This window comes from Desmodus rotundus, chromosome 3, assembly GCF_022682495.2.
Source record: "Desmodus rotundus isolate HL8 chromosome 3, HLdesRot8A.1, whole genome shotgun sequence".
Classification (NCBI taxonomy): domain Eukaryota; kingdom Metazoa; phylum Chordata; class Mammalia; order Chiroptera; family Phyllostomidae; genus Desmodus; species Desmodus rotundus.
The window spans coordinates 73,067,666-73,093,128 of record NC_071389.1 but is presented as its reverse complement, the minus strand read 5'-3'; the positions used below and the strand labels follow the sequence as shown (position 1 = coordinate 73,093,128).

The 25,463-nt window shown below is 39.3% G+C and overlaps 1 protein-coding gene across 3 annotated transcripts in view; it reads left to right on the top strand.

Annotated features, from left to right (window-relative positions):
- Positions 1–25,463, top strand: part of CDKAL1 (CDKAL1 threonylcarbamoyladenosine tRNA methylthiotransferase) — a 626,103-nt gene that overhangs the window by 77,048 nt on the left and 523,592 nt on the right. For all 3 annotated transcript variants that reach the window (XM_053920194.1, XM_053920195.2, XM_053920193.2), the window contains one exon: positions 21,290–21,374. In XM_053920194.1, the coding sequence (XP_053776169.1) occupies positions 21,290–21,374 (85 nt within the window). The remainder of the gene's footprint in view (positions 1–21,289; positions 21,375–25,463) is intronic.

Below are 25,463 nucleotides of genomic sequence, written 5' to 3'. Positions count from 1 at the left end.
TACTGTTGTTTCCCTGTAAATTATTCTTTATTTCAATTATTTTCTGACTGGATCTTTTTTATGCTGCTGAGGTCCTCATTAAGTTCCTGGAGCATCCTTATAACCAGTGTTTTGAACTCTGCATCTGATAGATTGCTTATCTCCATTTCATTTAGTTCTTTTTCTGGAGTTTTGATCTGTTCTTTCATTTGGGCCATGCTTCTTTGTTTCATTGTTTTGCCAGCCTCCCTGTGTTTGTTTCTATGTATTAGGTAGAGCAGCTTTGACTCTGTGTCTTGGTAGTGTGGCCTCATGCAGTAGGTGTCCTGTAGGGTTCAGTGACATAATCTCCCCTATCACCTAAGCTGAGTACTTCAGGTGTGTCTACTGTGTGGGATGATACACCCTTCTTGTAGTTGAGCTTTGATTGCTGCTGGCAGGTCAGTGGGAGGTATTTACTCAGGCCAGTCAGCTGCAAGGATTGGCTGTGACCACTGACCACCAACCTCTGCCCTTCATGGTGGATCAGCTGTGCAGGGGCAGGTGGCTGTGCTCCAGTGTGGTCTGTACCTGTCCACTGGGTGTGCTGGCCCTGGGGTTTCCTGGGTGGTGCAGGCCACGGTCATCCCCCACCTATTTTTCCCTGGGGCCACCCTATCTGAGCTATAGAACGTTCTGAGATGGCTGCTACTTGTGCTGGGCTTGGAGATTCTCAGGTGAAGCCAAGCTGTGACTCTAAGCTGGCTGCTGCTAGTGCCAGGCCTGGAGCTCACTAAGTCCAGCTGTTGCCTGTTTGAGAGGATTTAGGAAGTTGTGACAATTAAGTCAAGACCAGCCATTCATATGGAAAACGACATGGGGTGGGCTGGTTAGTCAGGTGGAGCAGACCCTCTGGGGATCTCCAAGGCAGGGCAAACCCTGTTAGCTAGGTTGATGGAGTCTCAGATATGACACTAGATTGCCGACTCAGTAGCCCTGTGGGGAGAGGGTTTAGAAAAGGGACAGTGGCCTCTGTTCACCGTGATGGCAGACACTCCAGTTTCTCCCAGTATGACACTGGCGCCTTTCAATCTGCTAGCCCAGTGTTGGACCTCAGAGGAAGTGAATCTAAATAGGTGTGTCCGCGTCTGGGTTTTTTAAGAGGAACTGCTTTGGGCTCCAGCAGTTTCTTCCACCAACTCAATCCCCACTGGTTTTTATAGCCCGAAGTGATGGGGACTTATGTTCTTGGCACTGGAACCCTGGGCTGGGGGACCTGGTGTGCAGCTGGGGCTTCTCAATCCTGAGACATCCCTCCCGAATTGTTATCCACTATTTGTAGGTGTGGGACCAGCCCTGTCCTCGATTGCTCCCCTCCTACCAGTCAGGATGGATGTGGTTTCTTTAATTCCGTAGTTGTCAGTCTTCCATTCAGCTAGATTTCTGATGGTTCTGAGTGATGGTTGTCCTATATTTTAGTTGTAATTTTGATGTGGTTGTGCGAACAGGTGAGCCATGTCTGCCTATGCTGCCATCTAGACCAGAGGTCCAAGACACATTTTTTTGTTTTTACCAATAACTGTACTGATTTGGATACTTTGAGTATGTCGGCTATCTCCCACGTGGTATAACATTGATTGTTCTTAATTAATGTCTCAATTCGATCGCTGTCAACTGGTCAGCCCGACTGTGGCGCATCATCCAGCGAGAACTCTCCAGCACGAAACTTGGCAAACCACTTCAGGTACGTTCTGCCAGTCAGTGCAGCTTCTCCAAACCCTGCACAAATTCTTTTTTTTTTTGCCTTTCAGTTGTGTTTTTACTCTTCTTGGAATAATAAAGCATATGTTGCTGAAAATGTCACGTATTTTCTTCCATCTTCAACATTAAAATGGCTAAACAAAAATTCACCAGTTTTGATAAGTGTTTTTTAAATTCACGCTGATGTAACAGCTGTCACAATACAATCTAACAAAATTGTTTCGAATGAAGTTAAAGAGAACTAAGTGCTACTAGAACCATATTATGGAAAACAAACAAACAAACTTTTTGGCCAACCCAGTACATACAGTACTTAAGCACTAAGGGCATTCATTACCTGGCTCTCAATCAGCGACACTTATTTCTCCATATGTAGGGAGAGATTGATGGATATAATTACATATGAATACTCTTTTTTCTTTTGGCTTTTAAAATAAATGTTCCTTTAATATAAACATTTTAAAAAGATTCACTTTATCAGTATCTTTATTGGTCAGGCCACTGACATTGTTCCTGTGAAACCGACCTTTAATTTCCTACTAGGGAGAAAATATCCCGCCATGTGGATGGAGGGTCCTATTCTGTGTTTTATGGGGCCTTTCTTTCTTTCTTTTTTTTTTTTTTGCAGTTTTTTTGTGGCAGGTACATATTCTTATATTGCCAAGCAGCCTGCCTCTCCAACCTCCTCAAATTTAGTAAAAAAAAGGAAAAAATGGTATTACTGGAAAGTTACAAGAGCAGTACAGAAAATGTCTTTTTCTTCTTCTAGGCCATTTGATAGTAAGCTGTTCACTTGATGCCTCCTCACACCACATACTTTATTGTCTGTTTCCTTAAAGTTATTCTCATACAAAACCACAAAGTCCTCAAAACCAGGGAACTAACACAGGCACCACTCCCACTTAATCCTCTGACCTCAATCATGTTATTTTCATATTATCCTTTATTGCAAGAGGATCTATTTTGGAATCACATTTTGCATAGAGTTGTCATGTCTCTTTAAGACTTTTAATATGGACTAGTTTTTCTCTCTTTCCCTTTTTTATTTTTGACATTTTTGAGGAGTGTAGGCCAGTTATTTGAATCATTGTTCTTTGATTTGTGTTTGTCTGATGTTTCTCTTGAGCAGAGTTAACGTAATACGTTTTTGGCAGAAACATCTTCAAAGGTGATGCTGGTTTCCTCTCAGTGCCTCTTATCAGGTGGCACCTGAGTTTGATATGTCTCACTGTTGGTGATGTTATCTTTGATCAGTTGATAAAGGTGATGTCTGCCAAGTGACTCTCCCATATAGTTATTTTTTTCCAGTGTAGTTAATATGTATTTTGTGAGAAGTTTCTTTGCGACTATGTAGATTTCCTATTCCTCGTAAGACACTCACATCTCTTGAACTCCCGTACTCGGCACCTTTTGCCTCTCTGCAGGGATGCCCTCCTCAACCCTTTTGGACTCCAGGACCCCACGGTCACACAGTCCTAGAACTGCACAAGGCTGTCTTCTTGTGTGCGTGCATTCATCACCCACTTATGCTCCAACCACAGACCTCAGGCAGCTGCTGCAACCTGCCCCATGTGGTGTCTCTTTCACCTCGCTTGGGCTTGGACACTGCAGAGCAGGCTGCCCTGTGGTGTGCACACCCATCTCGCTGTGCTCTGGCTCTGTTACTCCACACTCAGCTGCCCCTGCAGGGGTGTCCTTGCTTTGCTTGGACTCTCAGACCCTGAGCTGGGCTGCCTGCCTCGGTGGATGCTCTTACTCCGCCTAGACTCTGACACTGTCCTTGTGGTCACTCCAGCCCTCTTTACTTCTTGAGCACTGCTATCCCATGCCTAGTCGCCCTCCATCCGGATGCCTTCCTCAGCCTGCTTGTGCTCTGACGCCCCCTCTGCTTTGGCGGGCTCTCCTTAGACTGCCACCCACCACCCCACAGCACAGCCGCTGCCCCACCCGATGGCTTGTTACTGAAATGGTGCAGAAGAGTGGGGAGCCCCAGGGAAATCCAGTCTCCTCCTAGTTGTTACGTTCTTCTTCAGTGCCTGCGGTTTGCCATCTCACCTATTCTTCCTATGTCATGGATCTTTTCAAGAGGAGTAGTTAGATATAATTTATAACATTCTCAACGTAAAATTTAGTTTTCCTAGAGAAAAATAGATGGCTATAATCTGTGAATAAGTATACAAACGTAGTTGTTTTGGGCATCATGAAAGAAATAGTCCCTGCACATGGCATAGTAAGGATAACCAACATCACTGCACTTACCCTCAATGGGAAAATTGATAGTGCAGATTCGGAGTGCTTCCTCTCGGTCTTCAGAGCCAGAGAGCATTCTGGCCCCGCCTCCTGTGCTCTTTGCATGTCCATCTTTCTCTGTTGCCTCCTCCATGAGATGTGGATTGTAAACACCTTTCTCATGGGGCTCTTGGGGAGCTCAGACGAGATAATGTATTTGAAAATGCTCTGTAAGTGTAAAGTGCTATGCAAATGTTGTCATTTAGTTCTAATTTATTGCACAATCAAATTGAAGTCTGTAGGAAATTAAGTCAAGCATTTTAATTGTATTGTGACTTCTAGGCAAATTCCCTCTGATTCATAAGGCAGGGAAGAGGTCAGCATGGTTTTTGCTTTTCACTACGACTTTAAGTCTGTTGTTCTGTCACCATTACTCAGTCAGGCAAACACCTCTCTTCGAAGTCTTTCCCACCCATCATAACTTTGTGACCTATTTCCATCTTTTTGATGATTTTTAACCCTGGTACACAATAGCCCTCCTCACCTCAGTAACCATTGTCTGTCGTCTCCGGTGACATCACCATTGACCTTCTGTGAGTTCCTTTCCTGCACTTAAAGTTGCTTGCGCACAGTTCTGCTTGCATACATCCCTGGGTAGGTATCCGAAAGTGAACGACTCATCTAATGCTGAAGGTGCACTTTTCCCCTCTGACCTGCCCCTGTGTAGTGCTTCCATGTGTGTTGCTGGTGTCACCGTTTGCACTAGCTTCTAGGTTCGAGACCTTTCATTTCTCCTGTTGTCATTTCCCATGTGTAGTCAGTCACAAAGCTTTTTTTTTTTATTTTTGCAAAAATCTCCTTTCCACTTGAGCCTTTGTTTACTCATAATTAATAATCTACCTTTGGCCCTTGTTACCTCATCTCTGAACTATTGAAATAGCCTTCTTCAAGGCCAATGTTAGAACCTTGGCTTGCCAGGTCCAAGCCTGGGCCTCTGTTCAGTAATTGGATGAGGAAGACCCTCGGGGCCTAAGCCAGCTGTGAGGAGCCAGCCCTTCCAGATGGGCCAGTCAGATGAGACAGAACATGTCTCCAGAGGCCTGTAAGAACCTCCAGATGGTAGGCATCAGGCTTGGGGAAGAAATGTCTTGTCAGGCCCAGACTCATGTTGGAAAGCCTCTGGAATCTAGGAGGACCGGATCTCTAGAACATTAGTGCCAGGACCTAAATATAGCTACTGTTAACATTTCGGTACAATTCTTTCTAATCTATTTTTAATGCCAGTGTTTTGTTTTTTTCTTTTACTTTTTTATAATTATAATTATATGTTAAAACTGCATAATCTCTGTTAAATGGAAAAAACATTTTTTCATGATATTTTTGTAAGTACATTTTTTTTATCGGTGCACAGTGTTCCATAGAATGAAAGGTTGCTGCTGTCTTTGTTCTTGTTAGAACAAGAAGATACCCTGGAATAAATACCAGGTTCTCCATCAGAGTTTGACCCCAGCTTCTGCCAAAAGCATGTCTCTAGTGTCAACTTGTGATTGCTGTTTGCCTCCTCAGGTCTCCATGCTTACTTATTAACGTGCCATTCTGTCTCTCTGATCTTTGCGTCTTTGTTTATTCATGCTTGCTCTTCATTTCTTTCTTTCTCTTCATCCATCCTTTCGCCCATTTACCCACTCACCCGCCGCCCACCCACCCATGTACCTGTCCACAATAAGAGTATATTTTATTCTAAGTTCTGTGCTCGTCTCTGGGGATTTAAAGGTGAATAGTCCATTGAGGGACTCATATTAAGGTGGGACGTATTTATGCATCTTTGCCAGGAAGTGTCACAAGTTCATCTGTAAGCACAGGGGAAAGTAGTGCCTTACTCTTTCTGAAGAACTTTGGTAGAGGAGGCTTCCTAGGGGAGGTGGCATGTACCCTAGCTGAGAATGATGAGTAGCAGTTTTCTAGGGCAGGTGGGTGGAAGAGACATTTAGGCAGAGGGCACAGAGATGAGAACAGTTGGTGATGCTGTGGCTCAAGCTTGTCTCTAGTCTTTTTTTTGTTGTTTTGTTTTTTAAACAGCTGTTTTGAGATAATAACTCCCACCCCATACATACATCGTTTAGAGTGTATATAGTCCAGTAGCTTTTAGTATAGTTACAGAGTTGTGTATCCATCACTACAGTCAATTTAAAACTATTTTTTAATTTGTTTTGTTTTTTGGGGACAGGGGGAGAGGGGAAAGGAAGGAGACAGAGAGGGAGAGAAACATTTATGTGAGAGAGAAATATCCATCAGTTGCCTCCTGCACGTGTCCAGACCTGGGCCCAAACCCACAACCCAGGCATGTGCTCTGACAGGATGGAACCTGCAACCTGTGGTTTGCTGGATGAGGCCCAACCAACAGAGCTACACCAGCCAGGGGTTAAAACATTTTTATTAACCCAAATAGAGTCTCTATGTTCTTTAACTGTTACCGCTCAGCCTTCCTAGACTTCCCAGGCCTAGGCAATCACCAATCTTCTTTCTGTCTCTTTGGACATTTCATTGGTGGAATCATACAACATGTGTTACTTTGTGACTGCTCTCTTTCACCTTGTTTTCCAGGTACATCAAATATTTCATTTCTTTTCATCGGCTAATAATATTCCCACGTATGGATATACCACATTTTATTTATCTGATTGTCAGTTGGTGGATATTTTTCCCCCTCACTTTTTTAGCTATTAGGATAATGCTGCTATTGATGTACAAGTTTTTGTGTGAACATACATTTTTATTACTTTAGGATATATACCCAGGAGAGGAATTGCTGGATCATATGTCCACTCTTTGCTTACCAATTTGAGGAACTGCCACACTGTTTGCTAAATCTGCTATACTATTTTACATTCCCATCCACAGTGTGTGATGGTTCCAGTTTCTCTACATCCTCAACAACACTTGTTATTTCATTTTATTTTTTATTATAGTCATCTTAGGAGGTATGAGGTGGTATCTCTTAGTAATTTAGTAGTTCTTTTCTATTTCTTTTTTTAATCCTCACCCGAGGACCTTATTTTTTCATTGTTTTTTAGAGAAAGAGGAAGGGAGAGAGAGAAACATTGATGCCAGAGGCAAGCATTGATTAGTTGCCTTTGGGACATACCCGGGCCAGGGATTGGTGCCCAGACCGGGGATTGTATGCGCCCTGACTGGGAATTGAACCTGCAACCCTTCGGTTATGAGATGATGATGCTCCAACCAACTGAGCCACACTGCCCAGGGCTTTTGTAGTATTTTTGATTTGCATTTCCTGATGGCTGTTGAGGTTGAGCATCTTTTCATGTGGTTAAAAGTTATTTGTATAATTTTGGAGAAATGTCTGTTCAGATCTCTTTCACCCATTTTTAATTGGATTATTGCCTTTTCATCATTAAATTGTAATAGTTCTTTATATTGTCTCTAGTTTTTTAATCAAAATTAAGACTAGAATACACTATTTTTAACATTGTAACTAGAAATGAAATAATCAAACTAAAATTGGAATCACCTAAAAGAAATAAAATTTAAATCTGAAAAGTAGATGAGGAATTAGGACATATTAATATTAATTTTAAATAGTGATACCATTAACACAGTCCTCAACTCAGATTCTAGTTACATGATCTTATTTGTTTCATTAAGATAATTCTCCCTATCTATATGCAATGGTGTCAGATATTTAAATATTCTCTTCTCTCCTCAGGAAGTCCCCAGCTACTGTGACAAATGAATAATATTTTCTAGTAGTGTTTCTTTCCCAATAGTCCTTTAAGGCAATATTGTTCCCTCTTTTTATAGCTACTTAATTTTTGTGCCAAATTGGTAAAACATCTTTGTAATTTAGAAAGTTTGGTACTTCTTTTTGGGATATCGTTTATGACTGTCAGTTAATTGAAGAACAATTATTGGATGCCTACTGGGTATACAGTTGGTACATTTTGTTTCTTTCTGGGAGTCATACTCAAATTACCTCACAGTGGCATAGCATGGGCACTGACAAATGAGTGGACACTGGCCTTAAAGTACTTCACTCACGTTCAGTTTCACTATTTCATTTATCGATCTTTGAAGTTATTCTTTTTTGCACGTTGAAGTCTAATAAACCTATACCTAGCTTTATGTTTTGATTTGGATCCTTCCTCTCTTGGCCGTGTTGAGTGGGTCTGTTTCTTTTGATAACCAAATTGGCAATTGTTTGATGCAGTAAGTTTGTTGGGTCAAATCCATAGATAGCTCTTGTATTGGACATAATACTGAGCAGTATTCTAAACTTCCCTTCAAGGAACTACCACTGTACTCTGGAATTGGTCCTGGAAATGTACCATTTCTAGCAGATGACTTGAGTTATTGATTTGTGCTGAGAAGTTGAGGGTTTTATATAATCTGGACACCAGATGTTGAGCGAATTTGCTAATGAGTGGTTTCTCTTGGTGGTTATGATTTGCTTCTTGGCTAAATAGAACTGTTTTTCATGTATCATTTTTTAAAATATATTTTATTGATTATGCTATTACAGTTGTCCCAACTTTTCCACCTTTGCCCCTCTCCACCTGGTACCCTGCCATCCCTCCATCAGTCTACCCCTTTAGTTCATGTCCATGGGTCATACATATAAGTTCTTTGGCTTTTCCATTTCTTATACTATTCTTAACCTCCCCTGTCTATTTTCTGCCTACCACTTATGCTTCTTAATCCCTGCACCTTTTCCCCCACTGTCCCTCTTCCCCCTCCCAGCTGACAATTCTCCAGAAGATCTCCATATCTGATTCTGTTCCTGTTCTGGTTGTTTGCCTAGTTTGTTTATTTAGATTCAGTTGTTGATAGTTGTGAATTTGTTGCCTTTTTAATGTTTATGGTTTTGATCTTCTTTTTCTTAAATAAGTCCCTTTAACGTTTCATGTAATAATGGTTTGGTGATGATGAACTCCTTTACCTTTACCTTGTCTGGGAAGCACTTTATCTGCCCTTCCATTCTAAATGATAGTTTTGCTCGTTAGAGTAATCTAGGTTGTAGGTCCTTGCTTTTTGTCACTTTGAATACTTTGTGCCGATCCCTTCTGGTCTGCAAAGTTTCTTTTGAGAAATCAGCCGATTGTCTTATGGGAACTCCTTTGTAGGTAACCCTCAGCTCTTCTCTTGCTGCTTTTAAGATTCTCTCTTTATCTTTCACCTGTGGCATTTTAATTATGATGTGTCTTGGTGTGGTCCTCTTTGGGTCCAACTTGTTTGGGACTCCCTGTACTTCCTGGACTTGTATGTTTGTTTCCTTCACCAGTTTAGGGAAGTTTTCTTTCATTATTTTTTCAAATAAGTTTTCAATTTCTTGCTCTTCTTCTCCTTCTTGCATCCCTATAATTTAGATGTTGGTATGTTTGGTGATGTCCCAGAGGGTCCTTATACTATCCTTGTTTTTTACATGAAAGTAGTTTCATGGAAATGGTGAGTGGTTGAAGATCTTCAACAAAATGAAGTGGTGGAAGAGTGAATGAGAGGTGACAGTTATATAGAGCTGTTACAGAGACAGTTTGTTCAAGATCTTTGACTATGGAAGGAAGTAAAGAATTGGGGAGATAGTAGGAAGATTAAGACAGGCCACATTTTTTACAATTACCTTTTTACTTTGAAAATATGTAATTTTTAAAATTGAAAACTTATTTGAACAAATAATGAAGGAGAACTTCCCTAATCTGGCAAAGGAAATAGACTTTCAGGAAGTCCAGGAAGCTCAGAGAGTCCCAAAGAAGCTGGACCCAAGGAGGAACACACCAAGGCACATCATAATTACATTAGCCAAGATGAAACAGAAGGAGAGAATCTTAGAAGCAGCAAGAGAAAAGGACACAGTTACCTACAAAAGAGTTCCCATAAGACTGTCAGCTGATTTCTCCAAAGAGACCTTACAGGCAAGAAGGGGCTGGCAAGAAGTATTCCAAGTCATGAAAGGCAAGGACCTACATCCAAGATTACTGTATACAGCAAAGCTATCATTTAGAATGGAAGGGCAGATAAAGTGCTTCTCAGATAAGGTCAAGTTAAAGAAGTTCATCATCACCAAGCCCTTATTATATGAAATGTTAAAGGGAGTTGCCTAAGAAAAAGAAGATAAAAAATAGGAACAGTAAAAATGACAGCAAAGTCACAATTATTAACAACCACACTTAAAACAAAAACAAGAGCAAACTAGGCAAACAACTAGAACAGGAACAGAACCATAGAGATGGAGATCACATGGAGGGTTGTCAATAGGGGAGTGGGAGGGGGAGAGGGGGGTAAAGGTACAGAGAATAAGTAGCATAAATGATAGGTGGAAAATAGACAGGGGGAGGGTAAGAATAGTGTAGGAAATGTAGAAGCCAAAGAACTTATAAGTATGACCCATGGACATGAACTATTGGGGGGGAATGTGGGAGGGAGGAGGTGGGCAGGATGGAGTGGAATGAGGGGGGGAAATGGGACAACTGTAATAGCATAATCAATAAATATATTTAAAAAATTAATGATAATCAAAAAAAATAAGGAAAATTGTGTGTTTGGGGAGTGAGGAGAGTCATATATGTGAACTGTGTACTTTCTGCTCAATTTATGTATAAACCTAAATTTGCTGTACAAAATAGTATTCTTTTTAAATTTATCAGATTTATACTTAAAAAATATATTTAAAGTTCTTTCAGACAGTTAATTAATAAAAATATTATTTTTCCTTAAAAAGTCATTGTAAAAAAAGCTAAAAGTTGGAAATTGTCTTAATTAAATAAGATTAGCTGTAAAAAAAAAAGAAAATATGTAATTTTTAAATAAGTTCAAAAATAAAAAATAAGTTATACAAGGGAAAGTCTTTGTCTCCCATCAATTCTGTTCTTATTCCTCTTCCTAGTTCCAGCCATTGTTCTTTGTTTAGGGTATACATCCAAAGTTTTTCATACAAATACAAGCAAATGTGTAAATGGATTCTAGAGTTTCATTAGTAGCATAGTATATGTGTTTTTTAGTGTCTTTTTTTTTTTCTCTGAAAAATGTGTCTGGACTCTTTCTTTGATTTTGGACTTAGAGGTTATTCATTTTTTAAAAAAATATTTTATTTATTTATTCTTAGATAGAGGGGAAAGGAGGGAGAAGGGAGGGAGAGAAACATCAATGTGTGGTTGCCTCTTGCGTGCCCCCCACTGGGGACCTGGCCTGCAACCCAGGCATGTGCCTTGACTGGGAATCGAACCAGTGACCCTTTGGGTCACAGGCCGACACTTAATCCACTGAGCCACACCAGCCAGGGCTATTCATTTTTTTTTAAGCAGCTTTATAGGAGTCTCAATTGTGAATATACTAAAATGTCTTTAACCATTCACCTTTTATTCTTACAAATAACATTGCAGTGAATGACCTTGTACATGTACAGGTATGTTTGTAGTAGGTTACATTCTTAGAACTTCTCGGTCAGAGGATATACACTTGCCTTTTTGTTAGGTATTGTTAGATTGCCTTAAGAGGTGGTTTTCTAGCTTACATTCCCACTAGCAATACAGGGGAGTGCCTGCTTCCTCATAAATACATCAGTGTGATGTGTTTTCAAACTAATGGTTTCTTGACAATAAAGGAAGTGAAAAATGGTAGTTTTTTTTTTCTTTAGTGCAGTTTTAATTTTCATTTGTTAAGAATGGGGTTGACCCTTGCTGAGTGGTTCAGTGGGTTGAATGGCCATCACATACATCAAAAGGTTGTGGGTTTGATTCCTGGTCAGTGCATAAACCTAGGTTGCGAGTTTGATCTTCTGTTGGGGCACATATATAAGGCAACTGATTGATGCTTCTGTCTGTCTGTCTGTCTGTCTCTCTCTCTGTCCCTTCCCCCTGTCTTCTCTCTCTGAAATCAATTAAAAAACATTCTGGGTGAGGATTAAAAAATTTTTTTAAAAATCCTCAAGGAGAGGATTAAAAAAAATGGGGTGGAGTATCTTTTTTATATGTTCAAGAGTCATGTGTTTCTTTCTTTTTTTTTGGTGAACTCTCAGTTCACATTCTTTGCCCATTTTGAGGGGGGCATTAGATTTTCATCTTCTCAATTTTGGAGTTTTATTATGCTGAGGTTCTCAAAGCTCTGTGTGGCAGGAACATTACATGCAAGATGGGCATGGTGAGCAGTGCCTTAGGGAAGAGGCATGGTGACCAGATCAGGAAGTGCCCTATAAAGGCCATTTGGTGTATAGATTACCTCTTACTTTATAAACCTATTTAAAATGCAGAAGTAGATATTCTGTTATGGATTCTTTAGATGCAGTAACTTCTGAACTGATGATGTATCAGGATCAGTAGAGCAATTTAATATGGAAAGAGGACAGGGGAGTATTAGCAATTTTCTATTCCACATAGTAAGTAAAAAGTATCTTGTACCCTGATACTGGTTTTTACCAGGCCCACTTAACTGTGGAATTAATTTTCAATAGTTATTGGTAGAGTTTTCCCAGCTTTTATTTATCATTTAAAAGAAAAAATGTTCTTTTTTTCCCTTTTTACAATGAACAGAGCTCAAGCTGACCTGTGGTTTCCTCATTTTATTTTTTGCAAAGCACTCATCAGGACTACAGGTTTCTTGGCTGTCTGAAAGTAGACATTCCTATAAAACCTTCCCTAAGCCGAAATGGCAGAATTTGAAGAAGCAATTACCATTGATTTATATGGGAAAGTTTTTTAGTTTTCCAAGATCCAAAATATAACCTACCAAATCATATGAAATAATATGGAAAACCTAAGACAGCACCAACGTGCAGTGAAAGCGGAGCTGCTGCCGGTACTCAGGGCGCACTTAGCCTCCAGTGGCCTGCATCACAAGGGCTGCGTGCTGGTTTTGCATTTTGCCTTCTTTTGTAAAAGTGAAAATTCACTTTGGATTTCTTTTGGTTAGCGAAAACACATTTTGATGTCTCCATAAAAGTAAAGTGGTGTAACCAGAACTTTGGACAAGCAGGGGATACCTGTATTTTTAAAGAATAAAGTTATGTGAGTAATCTGTGAGAGTTTAAGTGCCTCCCCCTTGGAGCTTCTGTGTTCTGCGTCATTCAGAAATACACCAAATAATCACCAGCACTAAACGGCGGAGGGTCAGCTCTTTTTGAATACTTCAGACTGGGATCTGCAGATGTTCTTTGTCCCGCAGACTCTCATTTCTCCTTTCCCTCCTCTCCCCTCCTCTCCCCTCCCCTCTTCTCCTTTATTTCTGTCGCCTTCTTCCCCTCATCCTCCCAGTCTTCCAAACCTAGCTGACTTAAGGGAGAATGATTTCTTGTGGATCATTTTCACTGTTTTTGTAAAAAGATTTTGAAAACATGGTTACTTTATGTTGTGCTTTGTACAGTTCTTGTAGAGAACAATAAGTGAAATGTAGAAGAGAATGCATTGGCGAGAATTTTTATTTTAATTTTGCCTTTAATTGATTTTCAGAAATTATTTTTCAAAAGGTGCTTTTAAGTTCTTTTATTAACGCTTATTCTATTCCCTGAGTTTTTAGTAGTCATTCAATGATTTGTGTTACTATAAATACACACACTGGGTATGAGTAAGGGTAATGGATGTTTGTTCTGTGGTAAAGACCTCCCTTTCCTACCAAAGGGTACTGGGTCCAAAATAAGCAAACATTTTTCCTCTTTGTTGTTTTCTTAGTAAATGTGTGTGGGTTGTTTTTTTTTTTTTTTTAATATTGGCATGCTTAATTGCCTTACTTAAATCTATGGATAGACTCCTTTTAGTGTTTTATGTTGCTCCTTGAGTTGACTTTCAAATGGAACAGTTGTGTAAGATAAATGTTTTTATTCTGAGTAGTGTTCATGTGAACCCTGCTCGTCTCCTGTCAAGCCATGATCATGCAGAAGCCTGCAGCGTGAAGGGAAGATGGGTTGCTGTGGGAGTCAGCCTGTGCTTTGGAGTCAGGATCCAGCACTCAGTGTTAATTTTCCCTTTACTCGCACGTCTCTCACTGATTACCGAATGCCAAGAGCTGACATGTTCAAGATCTTGGAAACTTTGGAAATAGCCAGCCAAACAGCTCCTTTTCAAGCCTGATCATTAGTCTTTTTAAAAATATCATGAAGCAACCTCAAGGCCATGTAACGCTTCCATGTTTTGTCCGTAGATGTGCACATGATTATTTTTGATGCAGAGGTGAAGAGCCACTATTGAGGCTTTCTAGTTTCCTTAAGTTGACGGTCCCTGGAGTCAGTTTGTCTGGATTTTCAATCCTTGACCACTTTTGTACTGTGTGATTTTAAGCAAGTTACTCTTCCTCCCTAAGCCATAGATTCCCCCCCAGCTCCTATAAAATTTGAGTAAAAATGAATTTTTTACCACAAATTTGGAGAATGAAATGGAAAAAAAAAAGGGTGTGACATGCTTGCTTGACTCATTGCCGGACACCTAATGCATACTTAGTAATGTTAGCTGTTATTGTTATTGCTGATCAGATTTTTATTACTCAACATTTAAAAGTAATTTATTTTGTGTCTATAAAGAAATAGTTTCGAAAGTAAATGTATTTCGATGAAAACAAATGCTAGTTTATTGTTCTGTCCTCACACTCAGAGTGTGTGGTGTGTCAGTAGCCATCGTTTTCTCGGTTCAGCCAGGACGCAGCGTTTAGCAGTGGGGAGAAGGGTCCCTTCGCAAACGTGCATCCGGCCACTGTTTGCATGGTGCATCCCAGCAGGAAAGTAGTTTGTGTTCGCACCTTAAAATGAGAGAACACTATTGACTCTTCAACTCTATGGAAGAGGAAAATTTACAAAAAATTTAAAAAGCTTAGTTAATTTTCTTAAGTGAAAACAGCAATACATGCTTTTAATAATTAAAACAATACAGATGAATATGAACTAAATATTAATGTATCCCTTCTCAGGATTAAGTTTTATAAAATTATAAAAGTAACATCCATGCAATTTAAAAAGAGAGGAGAAACGACATAAAAGATGTGCATGAACACTACATAGGACAGCGGAGGCTTCGCCCTGCTTCCCAGGACAAGCACGTCAGTCAGTTCCATAGGTATGCTTCTAGACATTTTCTTTGTTGACAACAGAATTTCCCTTTTTCTCTTCCTGTTTAAAACACAAAAGACATACAAGACCTACTCTTCTGCACCTTGCCTCGTTTCACCTGATGTTATAACAAAGTTTATTATAAATTAGTACTTACCAATTTATCTTGCCTTTTTTAAACAGTTAAATGGTGTTTTACCTGCAGGCTCATAATTTATTTAGTCAGTCTCCTTATAATGGACTTGACTTTCTAGATCTTTTGCTTTGTCAGTAACCTTCAATGAGAATTTTAAAATGTATGTGCATAAATATATATTTATGAATATATGTGTGCACATGTATGAATGTATGCATGTAAATGTGCACGGATGTGGTGCAAGTACCCTACAAGCATGTGTAGGTGAAATTCTGATGTGTATTTACATTTCTGATAGCTGCCCCTCCACTGCATTCCACAGTTTCCTCAGTGTCAACTGCCATCAGCAGAGCGAGAGGTTGCCAGTTTCCTCATTCCTTTGCTAGCATTAGGTAGTATCATATCTTTTGTCATTTTCCAATTTGATATGAGAAGATAGTATCCTATTTCATCTTTTGTTTAAAAAATTCAGTAAGATCAATGTGTATCAGGATAAATTCCTAATAGATCAAAGATCTCAATGTTGAGTAAATCATGTGTGTATTAGAAGAAAACACGGGTAAATTCCTTAGTATCTGAGAGTACAGGACACTTTCTAATGAAGACTCAAAATCTAGAAGCAATGAGGGAAGAGGTGGATAAATTTGATATCCTAGAAATAAAAAAGTATAAGGCAACTACTTAAAAGTAAAATGACAAACTAGGAGAAATATTGTAACTAATATTATAGACAAATACTATTCTCTCTGTATATATACTGTTTATGTGTGTTATTAAATTAAAACTTGAAATGAAAATGACTAACCTGATAGAAAAGTGGGCAAAAGATATGAACTGACTGAAAACTGGAAAAAAAAATAACCCCACCTGCAAATGGTCTTTAAACATATGAGAAGATGCTCACCGCATAATAGGAGAAATGCACATTAAAACCTCACCTGGCCTTCTGTTTCTCACCCGATCGGCAGAAGTACACGGGGTTGATAGCACATTCTGTGGATGGTGCCTGGCTTTGCTCATAGGGGTGCAAAGTAAGACACCCCTTAGGGAGGAGAATTTGGTAGTATATAATGCAGTTAACTTACAATTTTGTTCTTTGACCCAACGATCCTACATTTATGGACTTGATTCCAACGATAATCTGGGATGAATACAGAATGATATGCACACTGCTATTCATTGCAGCACTATGGTGTGATAATGAAAGGCTGAATAATCAGATCTTGAGGTCTGGATTCCATCTGACTAGCCTAACGTTTGTGGCCTTCCAAACCAGTTCTGATATTTGGCAATATTTGGCTGATGTGCAGGTGACTTTCAGTTTCATATGGGAAGGTAACAGTAGTGCTGTAGGCCGAATCTCAGAGTAGGGAAAAAACATTTTTTGGGTCCTCTCCAAGTCTTTCTCCAAACATGGTGCCTCTTACTGTCTTCCTTCCTCAGTCCATTCTTGTCCATCTCCCTAGTCTTTCTTTTCCTAAGGGCTCTTTTGTAAAACTGCTTCTTCCTGCTAGGCACCGGAGGACCTGGCATGAATGCCCTGATTAAGGTGAGACCTTCTCTTCCCTGATACTGATTAGCTCAATAACCTGTTTATTTGCTAGTGGTAACATATTTGAACATTTATTTTATTTTGGATGATGAAGTTCTGGAAAGACAGGTTTTTTGTATTTCTTGTTTGTTGTAGATGGTACCACTCCAAGATAGACAGTCTAAACTCACTTATTTTTTTTTGTTTCAGATGCATTTTACCCCATCCTGCCTCCTGTGTTAATGTTTGAAGTTGGCATATAGCTTAAAATTAGTAAAGACACGAATGTAATGTTCCACTCCTCTTGAAGAGCTGTTACAAAGTCAATAGTGCTTTTGTATAGTTGACGGCATCTTAGAACCCAGGAAATGTGTTCTTTAGGGGACCAAAAATGTGGAATCAGCATTCCTTATTGGCACATAGCCATACACAATACTTCTTCTCAGTCCCCTTGTGTAGTGAGTTTGTTTTCTGAGTTACCTAGTGAAAGGAGGGCCTTTGCTGGGTGATCGTGGGTTGGCACAGAGGAAGCAAATACAACTGAGAAAGGAAAATTAAAAAGTCTGGATAATCACTTTATTCTTTGTTGACAATACTAATAGTATATAGACACCTATCCTTTTGAACTCTCAGCATTTAACATAATTGATTACTCCTACTTGAAATATTGATACTTTTTTCTCTGGATTTCAGTGACAGTATATGCCCTAGTGTTTATCCTCTTACCTTATTGGCTGCTGTTTTTTCAATGTCATTTTCTCATCTCAACTTGTCTGCCAGACCTCTGAATGACCCAGCGTTTTGTCTTATACTTTTTCCTGTCCTTTCTCCACTTCCCCTCCAGCCCTCCTTCGGTGAACTCATCCATTCCTGTAGATTTAGATATCTTCTAGCAGGGGTGTCCAACCTCCTCTGGGCCACACTGGAAGAAGAAGAGTTGTCTTGGGCCACGTATTAAATACACAAACACTAATGAAAACTGATGAGGAAAGAAAAGGTTTTAAGTAAATTTATGACTCTGTGTTGGGCTGCATTCATAGCCATCCTGGGCTGCATGCAGCCCGTGGGCCATGGGTAGGACACCCCTGCTAGAATTTTGATTCTTCTATTTTTGTCTCCAGCCCAAAAGACTCCTCTGAGCTTTGGTTTCATATATACAAATGGCTGATCAATATTTCTAATTGGATATTTCATAGGGATCTCAAATATACCATGGCCAGAAAACCCCCTATTGATTTTCTCATCTCCAAATCTGTTTCTTTCCAAACCCTCCCTGTCTCAGTGAATTGCACTACAACCAACTGATGTGCAGGCCAAAATCCTTCCTCTGTGCTTGGGAATCCTACCTGATTACCTCTGGTGTGATTCAGATCTAATCTTTCAGTGAGTTCTCTTGATTCTACTTCCAAAATATGCCTCCACCTACTTCTCACTCTTGCCATTGCTATTATCCTGGTCCAGGTGCCACCTGGGTTTCTTGCCTTTGCTTTTTTTCCATTGCTTTTTCATTTGCCCCATGTACAGTCCTGTCTTCACAGTGCTTCCAGAATGGGCTTTCTGAAGTAGAAATCAGTTCATGTTTGAAACTCAGTTGCCAGCATGCAATCTGGTTCCTGCCCACCTCCCTGGCCTTTCTCTCCCCGCTCTCCCTGTGTCCAGTCACACTGGTGTTCTCTCTGTTCCTGGAGCATCGTAAGCTCCATCTCTGAAGGCCTTTGCTTTTGCAGGATCTTCTCTGAAGGCTCTTTCTTCCTATCTTTGCAGATCCCTTCCCGTTATTTAAGTCCCAATTCAGATTTGAATTTCTGAGGGAGACTTATTTTGACCAGCAACCCCCAATTATTCTTTGCCATTACCCTCTTTTTATTGTCCTAATATCATTGACTGGTACCTGAAATGGTTTAGCTTGTTTGCTTGTTTTTTGTTTTTGTTTCCCATCACATTTCCCCCTTGAGGGTAGAAACTCTTGTTACAGCCATAGCCCGAAAACCTGCAGTAGAGCCTGGTACATAGTAAGTTGTCATTCCGTTTTGGTTGTTGACTATTTTATGCTTGTAAGTAGAACTGTCTTTTGACAATACTAAGTAAAGGTACAGTAACACAAAACTAAGTTCAGAAATAATTTGATAAGAAACTGTGTTCATTGGAGGAGAGACCTGTCTTTTGTGGTTGGTTACTAAAAAGTTAGGTAAGTTTGTGAGCATTTTGGTATATTCATCAGTTTCCTGTTGATTGCAACTGCTGGGTCACCAGCATAGTGTTCGCTTTATTCTGACAGAATTCCAGAGAGGGTAGAATGACTTGCTGTGTTTATTGCTAAGTTCCCTGAGAGGGCTGTTGTGGTAAAAGTTGTCTGATGGCTCCAGGGTGCCTGCATGGAGAATGTGCCAGGATATCAACCTCACATCTGGCACAGGTACCTCTGTCTCTAGATTTTTGTTTGTTTGTTTTAAAAAAAGTTCACAGTCTCTGTATTTTTATCATTATAACAGACATCCATAACTTTTTGTTATATGTATGACGCATTGCTCATAGTCTTTGTTTCATCTTTCGAAATTCAACATTTGATAGCTTAGTTGGTTAGAGTGTTGGCCCAGTACACCGAGAATCTAGGTCTGACCCCTGGTCAGGGCACCCGCAAGAATCAACCAGTGAGTGCATAAAAAAGTGGGACAAGAAATTGATGTGTCTCTCTTTCTTGCTCCCCTTTTCTCTCTAAAATCAATCAATAAAAAATTCAACATTGGTTTAATAAATATTTAATGAGTATCCACTATGAACCAGGCACTATAATAAGTGCTGGGGATATGGCTGTGAATAGATAAAGTCTCAGTTCTAAATATTTGTTAATTAAATTGGTGGCTTTCTTGAAGCTTATTTCAGAAGATTAGTATGACCTTCAGAGCTTTAGGAGGTTGGTAAAAGTGCTGTATGTATGTAGCTGCACACATTGTTCCTCTATAGTCTTTCTTCTTGTGCCTCCTTGTGTATTGTGTAGTGTTCTATGGCTTTTTGAATGTCTGTTTTGTGCCCATTACTGCATTAGGACCTGGACATTCAGAGAGCACCAGGAGAAAATGTTGTCTTCAGTATTTTTTAAATAGTAGTAAGTGCAGGCTGGAAAAATGAATCATTTTAATATAGAATTATAAAGTGCCAGAATAGTCTATGCACAGTCTACTATGGGAGTGCAGAGAAGAGGCATCTAACAAACCTCAGGCTGAGACTGAAGGATGAGTAGGAGTTAGCTAGGTGGGTAGGCAGGCGAAGAGCTGTATGAGTTGCCATTCGGAAGAAAATAAAGGTATCATAGGCAGATGGCAGAGCACAAGGTTTAGTTTGGTATGGCTGGAGGGACAGGTGAATTTAGGGAGAGGTGAATATTAGACTTGTGGTATCAGTGTGCAATCATTGGAATATTGCAGAATACTAAGATCAGATTGAAATGAGCGGGTATCTTTCAGATGGCATGTGGGGAATGGTTTGTAGGGAACTGGAGGAGGTTGGAGAATAGTCATCATTTCTGAGTTTGAGCAGGGAAGTGACATAATCAGACTTATGTTTTACAAAACGCCACTCTGGCTGTTGGGTGGGATGTACAGCGTGGTGTGGGGTTATGAATAGGAGGAGGCAGATGAGTCAGGATGGATCGTAGTATTCAGCTGATCTATAGTAATAAAGAACTTCTCTTGCCTTTTTAGCATTTCAAGAATTTTGGGGTCCTGCCTCTTTGTAAAAACGTTTTACCGTTTTTATAATAAAATGCTGCCGGAAAAAGTTTTTGCCAGATTACTAGAAGCTTTGACGTGCTCACCCTCCCTCTCATGTAATGCTCTCACTTGAAGCTCCCTTCTCACGTAGGTTGTACACACAGACATCAGTGTGTCTGTCCTCTTAGTTCTTCAGGTCTTTTGACCTTAGCTTCTGTTCTTCCAGAAATACCACTGAAGGTACTGCAGTTTTCAATTTTGGTTTTCCTTTTGTTGTGCTAGTCCCATTTTAAAGTGGAAGTCGTTTTAGGCAGCAAGGTAGTTGGAACAGCGTCAGGCGTTTGTAAATTCATTTCCCCAAACACGATGGGTTCGGGTGATGTGTTGCCCTGCTAGTGCCTTTATGATACTGTGTAACAACATCCAATCAAATTGTTGGGAGGAACAAAAGCCTCAGTTTGAGGCACATCTTTAACTTTTTTCAAGGAAGACAAATTATATTTTTAATAACTCTCAAGCTGGAGAATACTCAGTGTATGATAATACATGTGCTTGAAGAATATTAACATGTAGCCCCAAAGGGGCAATTTCATGTTGAGAGATAAGATTAGGACAGTTACTTTAGGTTTTGGAGCTTATTGAATACTCTCAAGTATTGAAAATATAGGAAGCAAATGATGATCCTCTTTATATTTTAAATGAAAAGATAATAGCGTAGGTTATACATTTTAATATTTATTTTTCATGAATATTCCCATGTTATAGCAGTTAGCCATTATATTGTAATTGCCTGTTTACTTGACTCTATTTCCTGCCTCTCTCTGCTCTCAAGACCCCAGCAGTCCCAGTACCATCTAAGAAAGCCCTTGGATAATTCTGATGATTAAATGTCATACTTTTCTTTCTTGTATTCATTTTTTTAATAGAAAATGCATCAGATGCAGATTTATGGCTCCTGAATAGTTGTACTGTAAAAAACCCGGCTGAAGATCACTTTAGAAACTCAATTAAGTAAGTAGAAGTTGATTTTTTCTTAATTTTTTAATAAATGAGGTAATAGTTATTTTAAGGAAATTAGCTTTTAAAAGATTGCTAATGTAAATATTCAGTGTGTATCAAAAAAGTATGAGTAGGACTTTTAATATTCTATTGTTTTGCACTTATCTGGTAAAGAGGGAAACTTTAATGTAGAGTTTTCTAATAGGTGATTTGAGTATTTGTGAAGTTAGCCAATGGGTGACTGGAATATTTGGTTGAGTATTAACAGTGCACTCTCCTCAGGGAATCCATTCTGTACTTGTCGAAAATACCCAAAGCAGGCCTTACCTCTTTCTCTCCCCTGCCCGCTGGCACTGTTCAAGGGGCTAGTGCTGCCGGCTCTCAAGGGAAATACAGTTTGTCGGGGGAGATGGGCATGTAAGTCCTCGGTTCTTGCTTTGTTCCCTCAAATGGAAGTAAAAGAAGTATCTTTTTTTCACATGTGCACTGAACCTTATCCCACCCACCTTCTTAGAAATCCCATTTTATAAATTATTTCCTCTTCCTCCTGTGTTTTTAACCCCTGCAGTCCCAGTTGGCGCCTTGTCGTTGGTATTCAACCTGCTCAGGTCTAATCACACCATGTGCCCCTTTGAGCTGTTGTCCTGCTTTCTGCTTTCCCTGCCTGACTAAGATTCTTCACCTCCTGACTTCACTCTCAAACTCATTTCCCTCTCCCCCCAAAGTGGTTTTATTATGAAATACCCATGTATGATTTATGAAACTTACAGTTTGAAAAGGAATAACAACATTAACACCCATATGTTTGCCATTCGTTCTAAACAATATGACGTCAAAACCTTAGAAACCCTCGTGTGTCCCTTTTTCAATTATACCCCTAAAAAGTAACTTTTACCCATATTTCTGTGAGTCGTTCCATGACTTTTATTAGTAAATTTGCCATGTGTTAAATAGGTCTCTGAACAATTGGTTGTTTAGTTTTGCCCTGTTTTCGACTTTAATTTATTGGACTTAAACTGTGTTCTGGTATTTGCTTCTTTTCCTAAGCATTCTGCCTTTAGATTTATCCATGTTGATGGATGTAAAATTACTCTGGTTACTTGTTGCATGAGTTTGCCACAATTTATCCATTTTATTTTTGGTAGAGTTTTGAGTTTTTCCAGTGCTTTGGTTATATGCCTATTTTGAATATTTTGCTACTATAATGACTTGAACATGGTTTCTGGTGTACATGCGCAGTAGTTACTTTAGGATATGTAACTAGGAGTTGAATGATTGGGTCACGGATATGTACATATTCAAAATTTAATAGATTATGCCAAACTGTTTTCCCAAATGCATGTATCAGTGTTCATTCCCATCAGTACCAGTGGATGCAGGTAGTTGTTTTTCTTTTTTCTTTTTTTTAAATCCTCAACTGAGAATATGTTCATTGATTTGAGACGGCGGTGGGGAGGGAGAGAGGGAGAGAGAGATATCAATCAGTTGCATCCTGTACACACCCTGACCACGATTGCACACAAAACCTAAATAAGTGCCCTGACCGGGGATTGAACCCCCAACCTTTGGTGTACAGGATGACCCTCCAACCAACTGAGCCACCTGGCCAGGGCGGTGGTTGTATTTTTCAGTTCTTGCTGGTGCCTGATATGGGCAGCTTCTAACTTGCCAGTCTAGTGGTAGGGATGGTATCTCAGGGTGGTTTTAACTTGCATTTCCATGATTACTGATGATGTTGAGCATTTTTAATGTTTATTGGCCCAAAGTATTTTTTTTCTGTTGATGTGTCTATTATTTATTTGAGGGAACACATTACATGTCGACTAGATCTTAATCCTTGCATGTTCTCCATGTTGCAGATACTGATTGTGGCTTGTCTTCTCACTTTCTTTAGTGGTATCTTATGATGAGGATACATTCTGGGTTAAAATTTATCAATCTTTTCTTTTGGGTCTGTGCTCATATTGTTTAAGAAATCTTTTCTTAACCTGAAATTAGGATATTCTCCAATATTTTCTAATAAAAGTTTTATGGATTTTACTCCATCCATTTAGGTTTATAATCCATGTGGAGTTGATTTCCTTTTTTGTTTGTGTGTTTATATGGTACCAGGAAGGTGGGCCCCAATTTATTTTAAATTTCAAAAAATTTTAGTTTTTTCATGTAGAAACCAAATTTTTCTAGTATCATTGTTTTTGTTTTTTAAAAATTGATCCTTTCTCCTTTTATCTGTGTATTACCCACTCTGTCATATGCCGGGTGTCCAGAGATGCCTGGGTCTGTCTCTGGGCTTTATTTACTTTCATTGCTCTATTTCTTTACACTTTTTTCTACACAGTCATAATTAGCATAGATTTATATTAAGTCTAGATATTTGAGAATGCTAATGCCTTTTTGTTCTTCTTTAAGAGTGTCTTGGCTTTCCTTTGCCCTTCCATATAGATTTATTATCATGTTTTAAGTTCAACAAGTGATCTTGATTGTAATTACATTGAGAGGAAAATTGATATCTTTTCATTATGAGATTTTCAATCTATGAATAAGATATTTAGGTCATTTTTGACATTCGAAGGGTTATAATTTACAGATGTAGCTCCTGTGCATCTTTTAGATATTTTATCATAACAATGAAGATACCAAGTTGTTCCAATATCATTTATTTATTTTTATTTTATAAAAGATTTATTTATTTATTTTTTATAGAGAAGGGAAGGGAGAGAGAAAGAGTGGGGGAGAAACATCAATGTGTGGTTGCCTCTCATGTGCCCCTCCACTGGGGTCCTGGCTTGCAATCCAGGCATGTGCCCTGACTGGGAATCAAACCAGTGACCCTCTGGTTCACAGGCCGGCACTCAATCCACTGAGCCACACCAGCCAGGGCCCCAATATCATTTATTTTAAAAATATTTTTTCTCCTTTTACCTGTGCGGTATTTTTTTCTTTATACTATTGTAAAAGGTAAATTAAAAGAAAAACCTCGTTTTCTAAATGTGTTTACTCCCTTGGTCTCAGAGAATTATGTCGTGCAGCAGTGTGGAGGATGGTTGTACATCAAGAAGAGTGTAAATCAGGAGTCCACTTAGGACAGTGCTGCAGTAGTTGAGATAGCCATGGCCTCATTTTGGGTGGTGGCGTTCCAAGTTGGAAGGAAACAATCAACTTGAGAAAGAATTCCTTATACTTTCAGCATTGTTAAATGTGACTTTTAGCTCTCTTGCTAGAATGATACAGGGAATTCCGGAAAGGGAGTTCAATTTTGAGGGAGGACATGTTTTGGTTTTGATCTTATTGTATGTGAAGTCACAGCTAAATATTGTAATAAAGTAATATATAACATTTTATCTTTATCAATTGTGTTCTTTGTAGCAGGTACTGTTCAAAGTGCTTTATATCAATTGGATATTACCTATCTCAACTCTTACAGGCTATCATGTTGTGGATTTCAATTTTTTATTGATTTTATAGATGAAGCGCCTGTCTTTCATAGATGAAGTTCTCTAAGGCTGTTTAGTTAATAAATGGTAGGGTGGGATTTTTCTTTTCTTTTTTTTTTTAATCCTTACCCAAGAACATGCTCATTGAGTTTAGAGAGAGTGGAAGAGAAAATTGATGTGAGAGAGAAACATCAATCAGTTGTCTCTGCTATTCACCCCAACTGGGGACTGAACCTGCAACCTAAGCATCTGCTCTGACCAGGAATCAAACCCTCGACTTTTCTGTTTACAGGATGATGCTCCAACCAACTGAGCCATACCAGCCAGGGAGGTGGGATGTTAACCTAGAAAGTCTAACAAGGAGTCTGTATGTTTAGTCATTTTATTATAGTGCTTCCCAGATAAAGATGTCAGGTAAACAATTGTAGAATTGAGGCAGATATCACCTTAGTGACATAGATTCTATATTATTTTCATAGAAGTGATAGTTGAATGTGATGGCTTCCTCAACTCAGAAATTATAGAAGGAGCAGGGCAGAGTTCTCTGCAGATCCATGGTGGGAGGCAGAGGAGAGGACGGTGGTAGTAATGTGGGATGAAACAGGGAAATTTGGGTCATATTAAGGAGTAGGAGAAGGAAGACTTAAACCAAGAGCAGAGAATTATA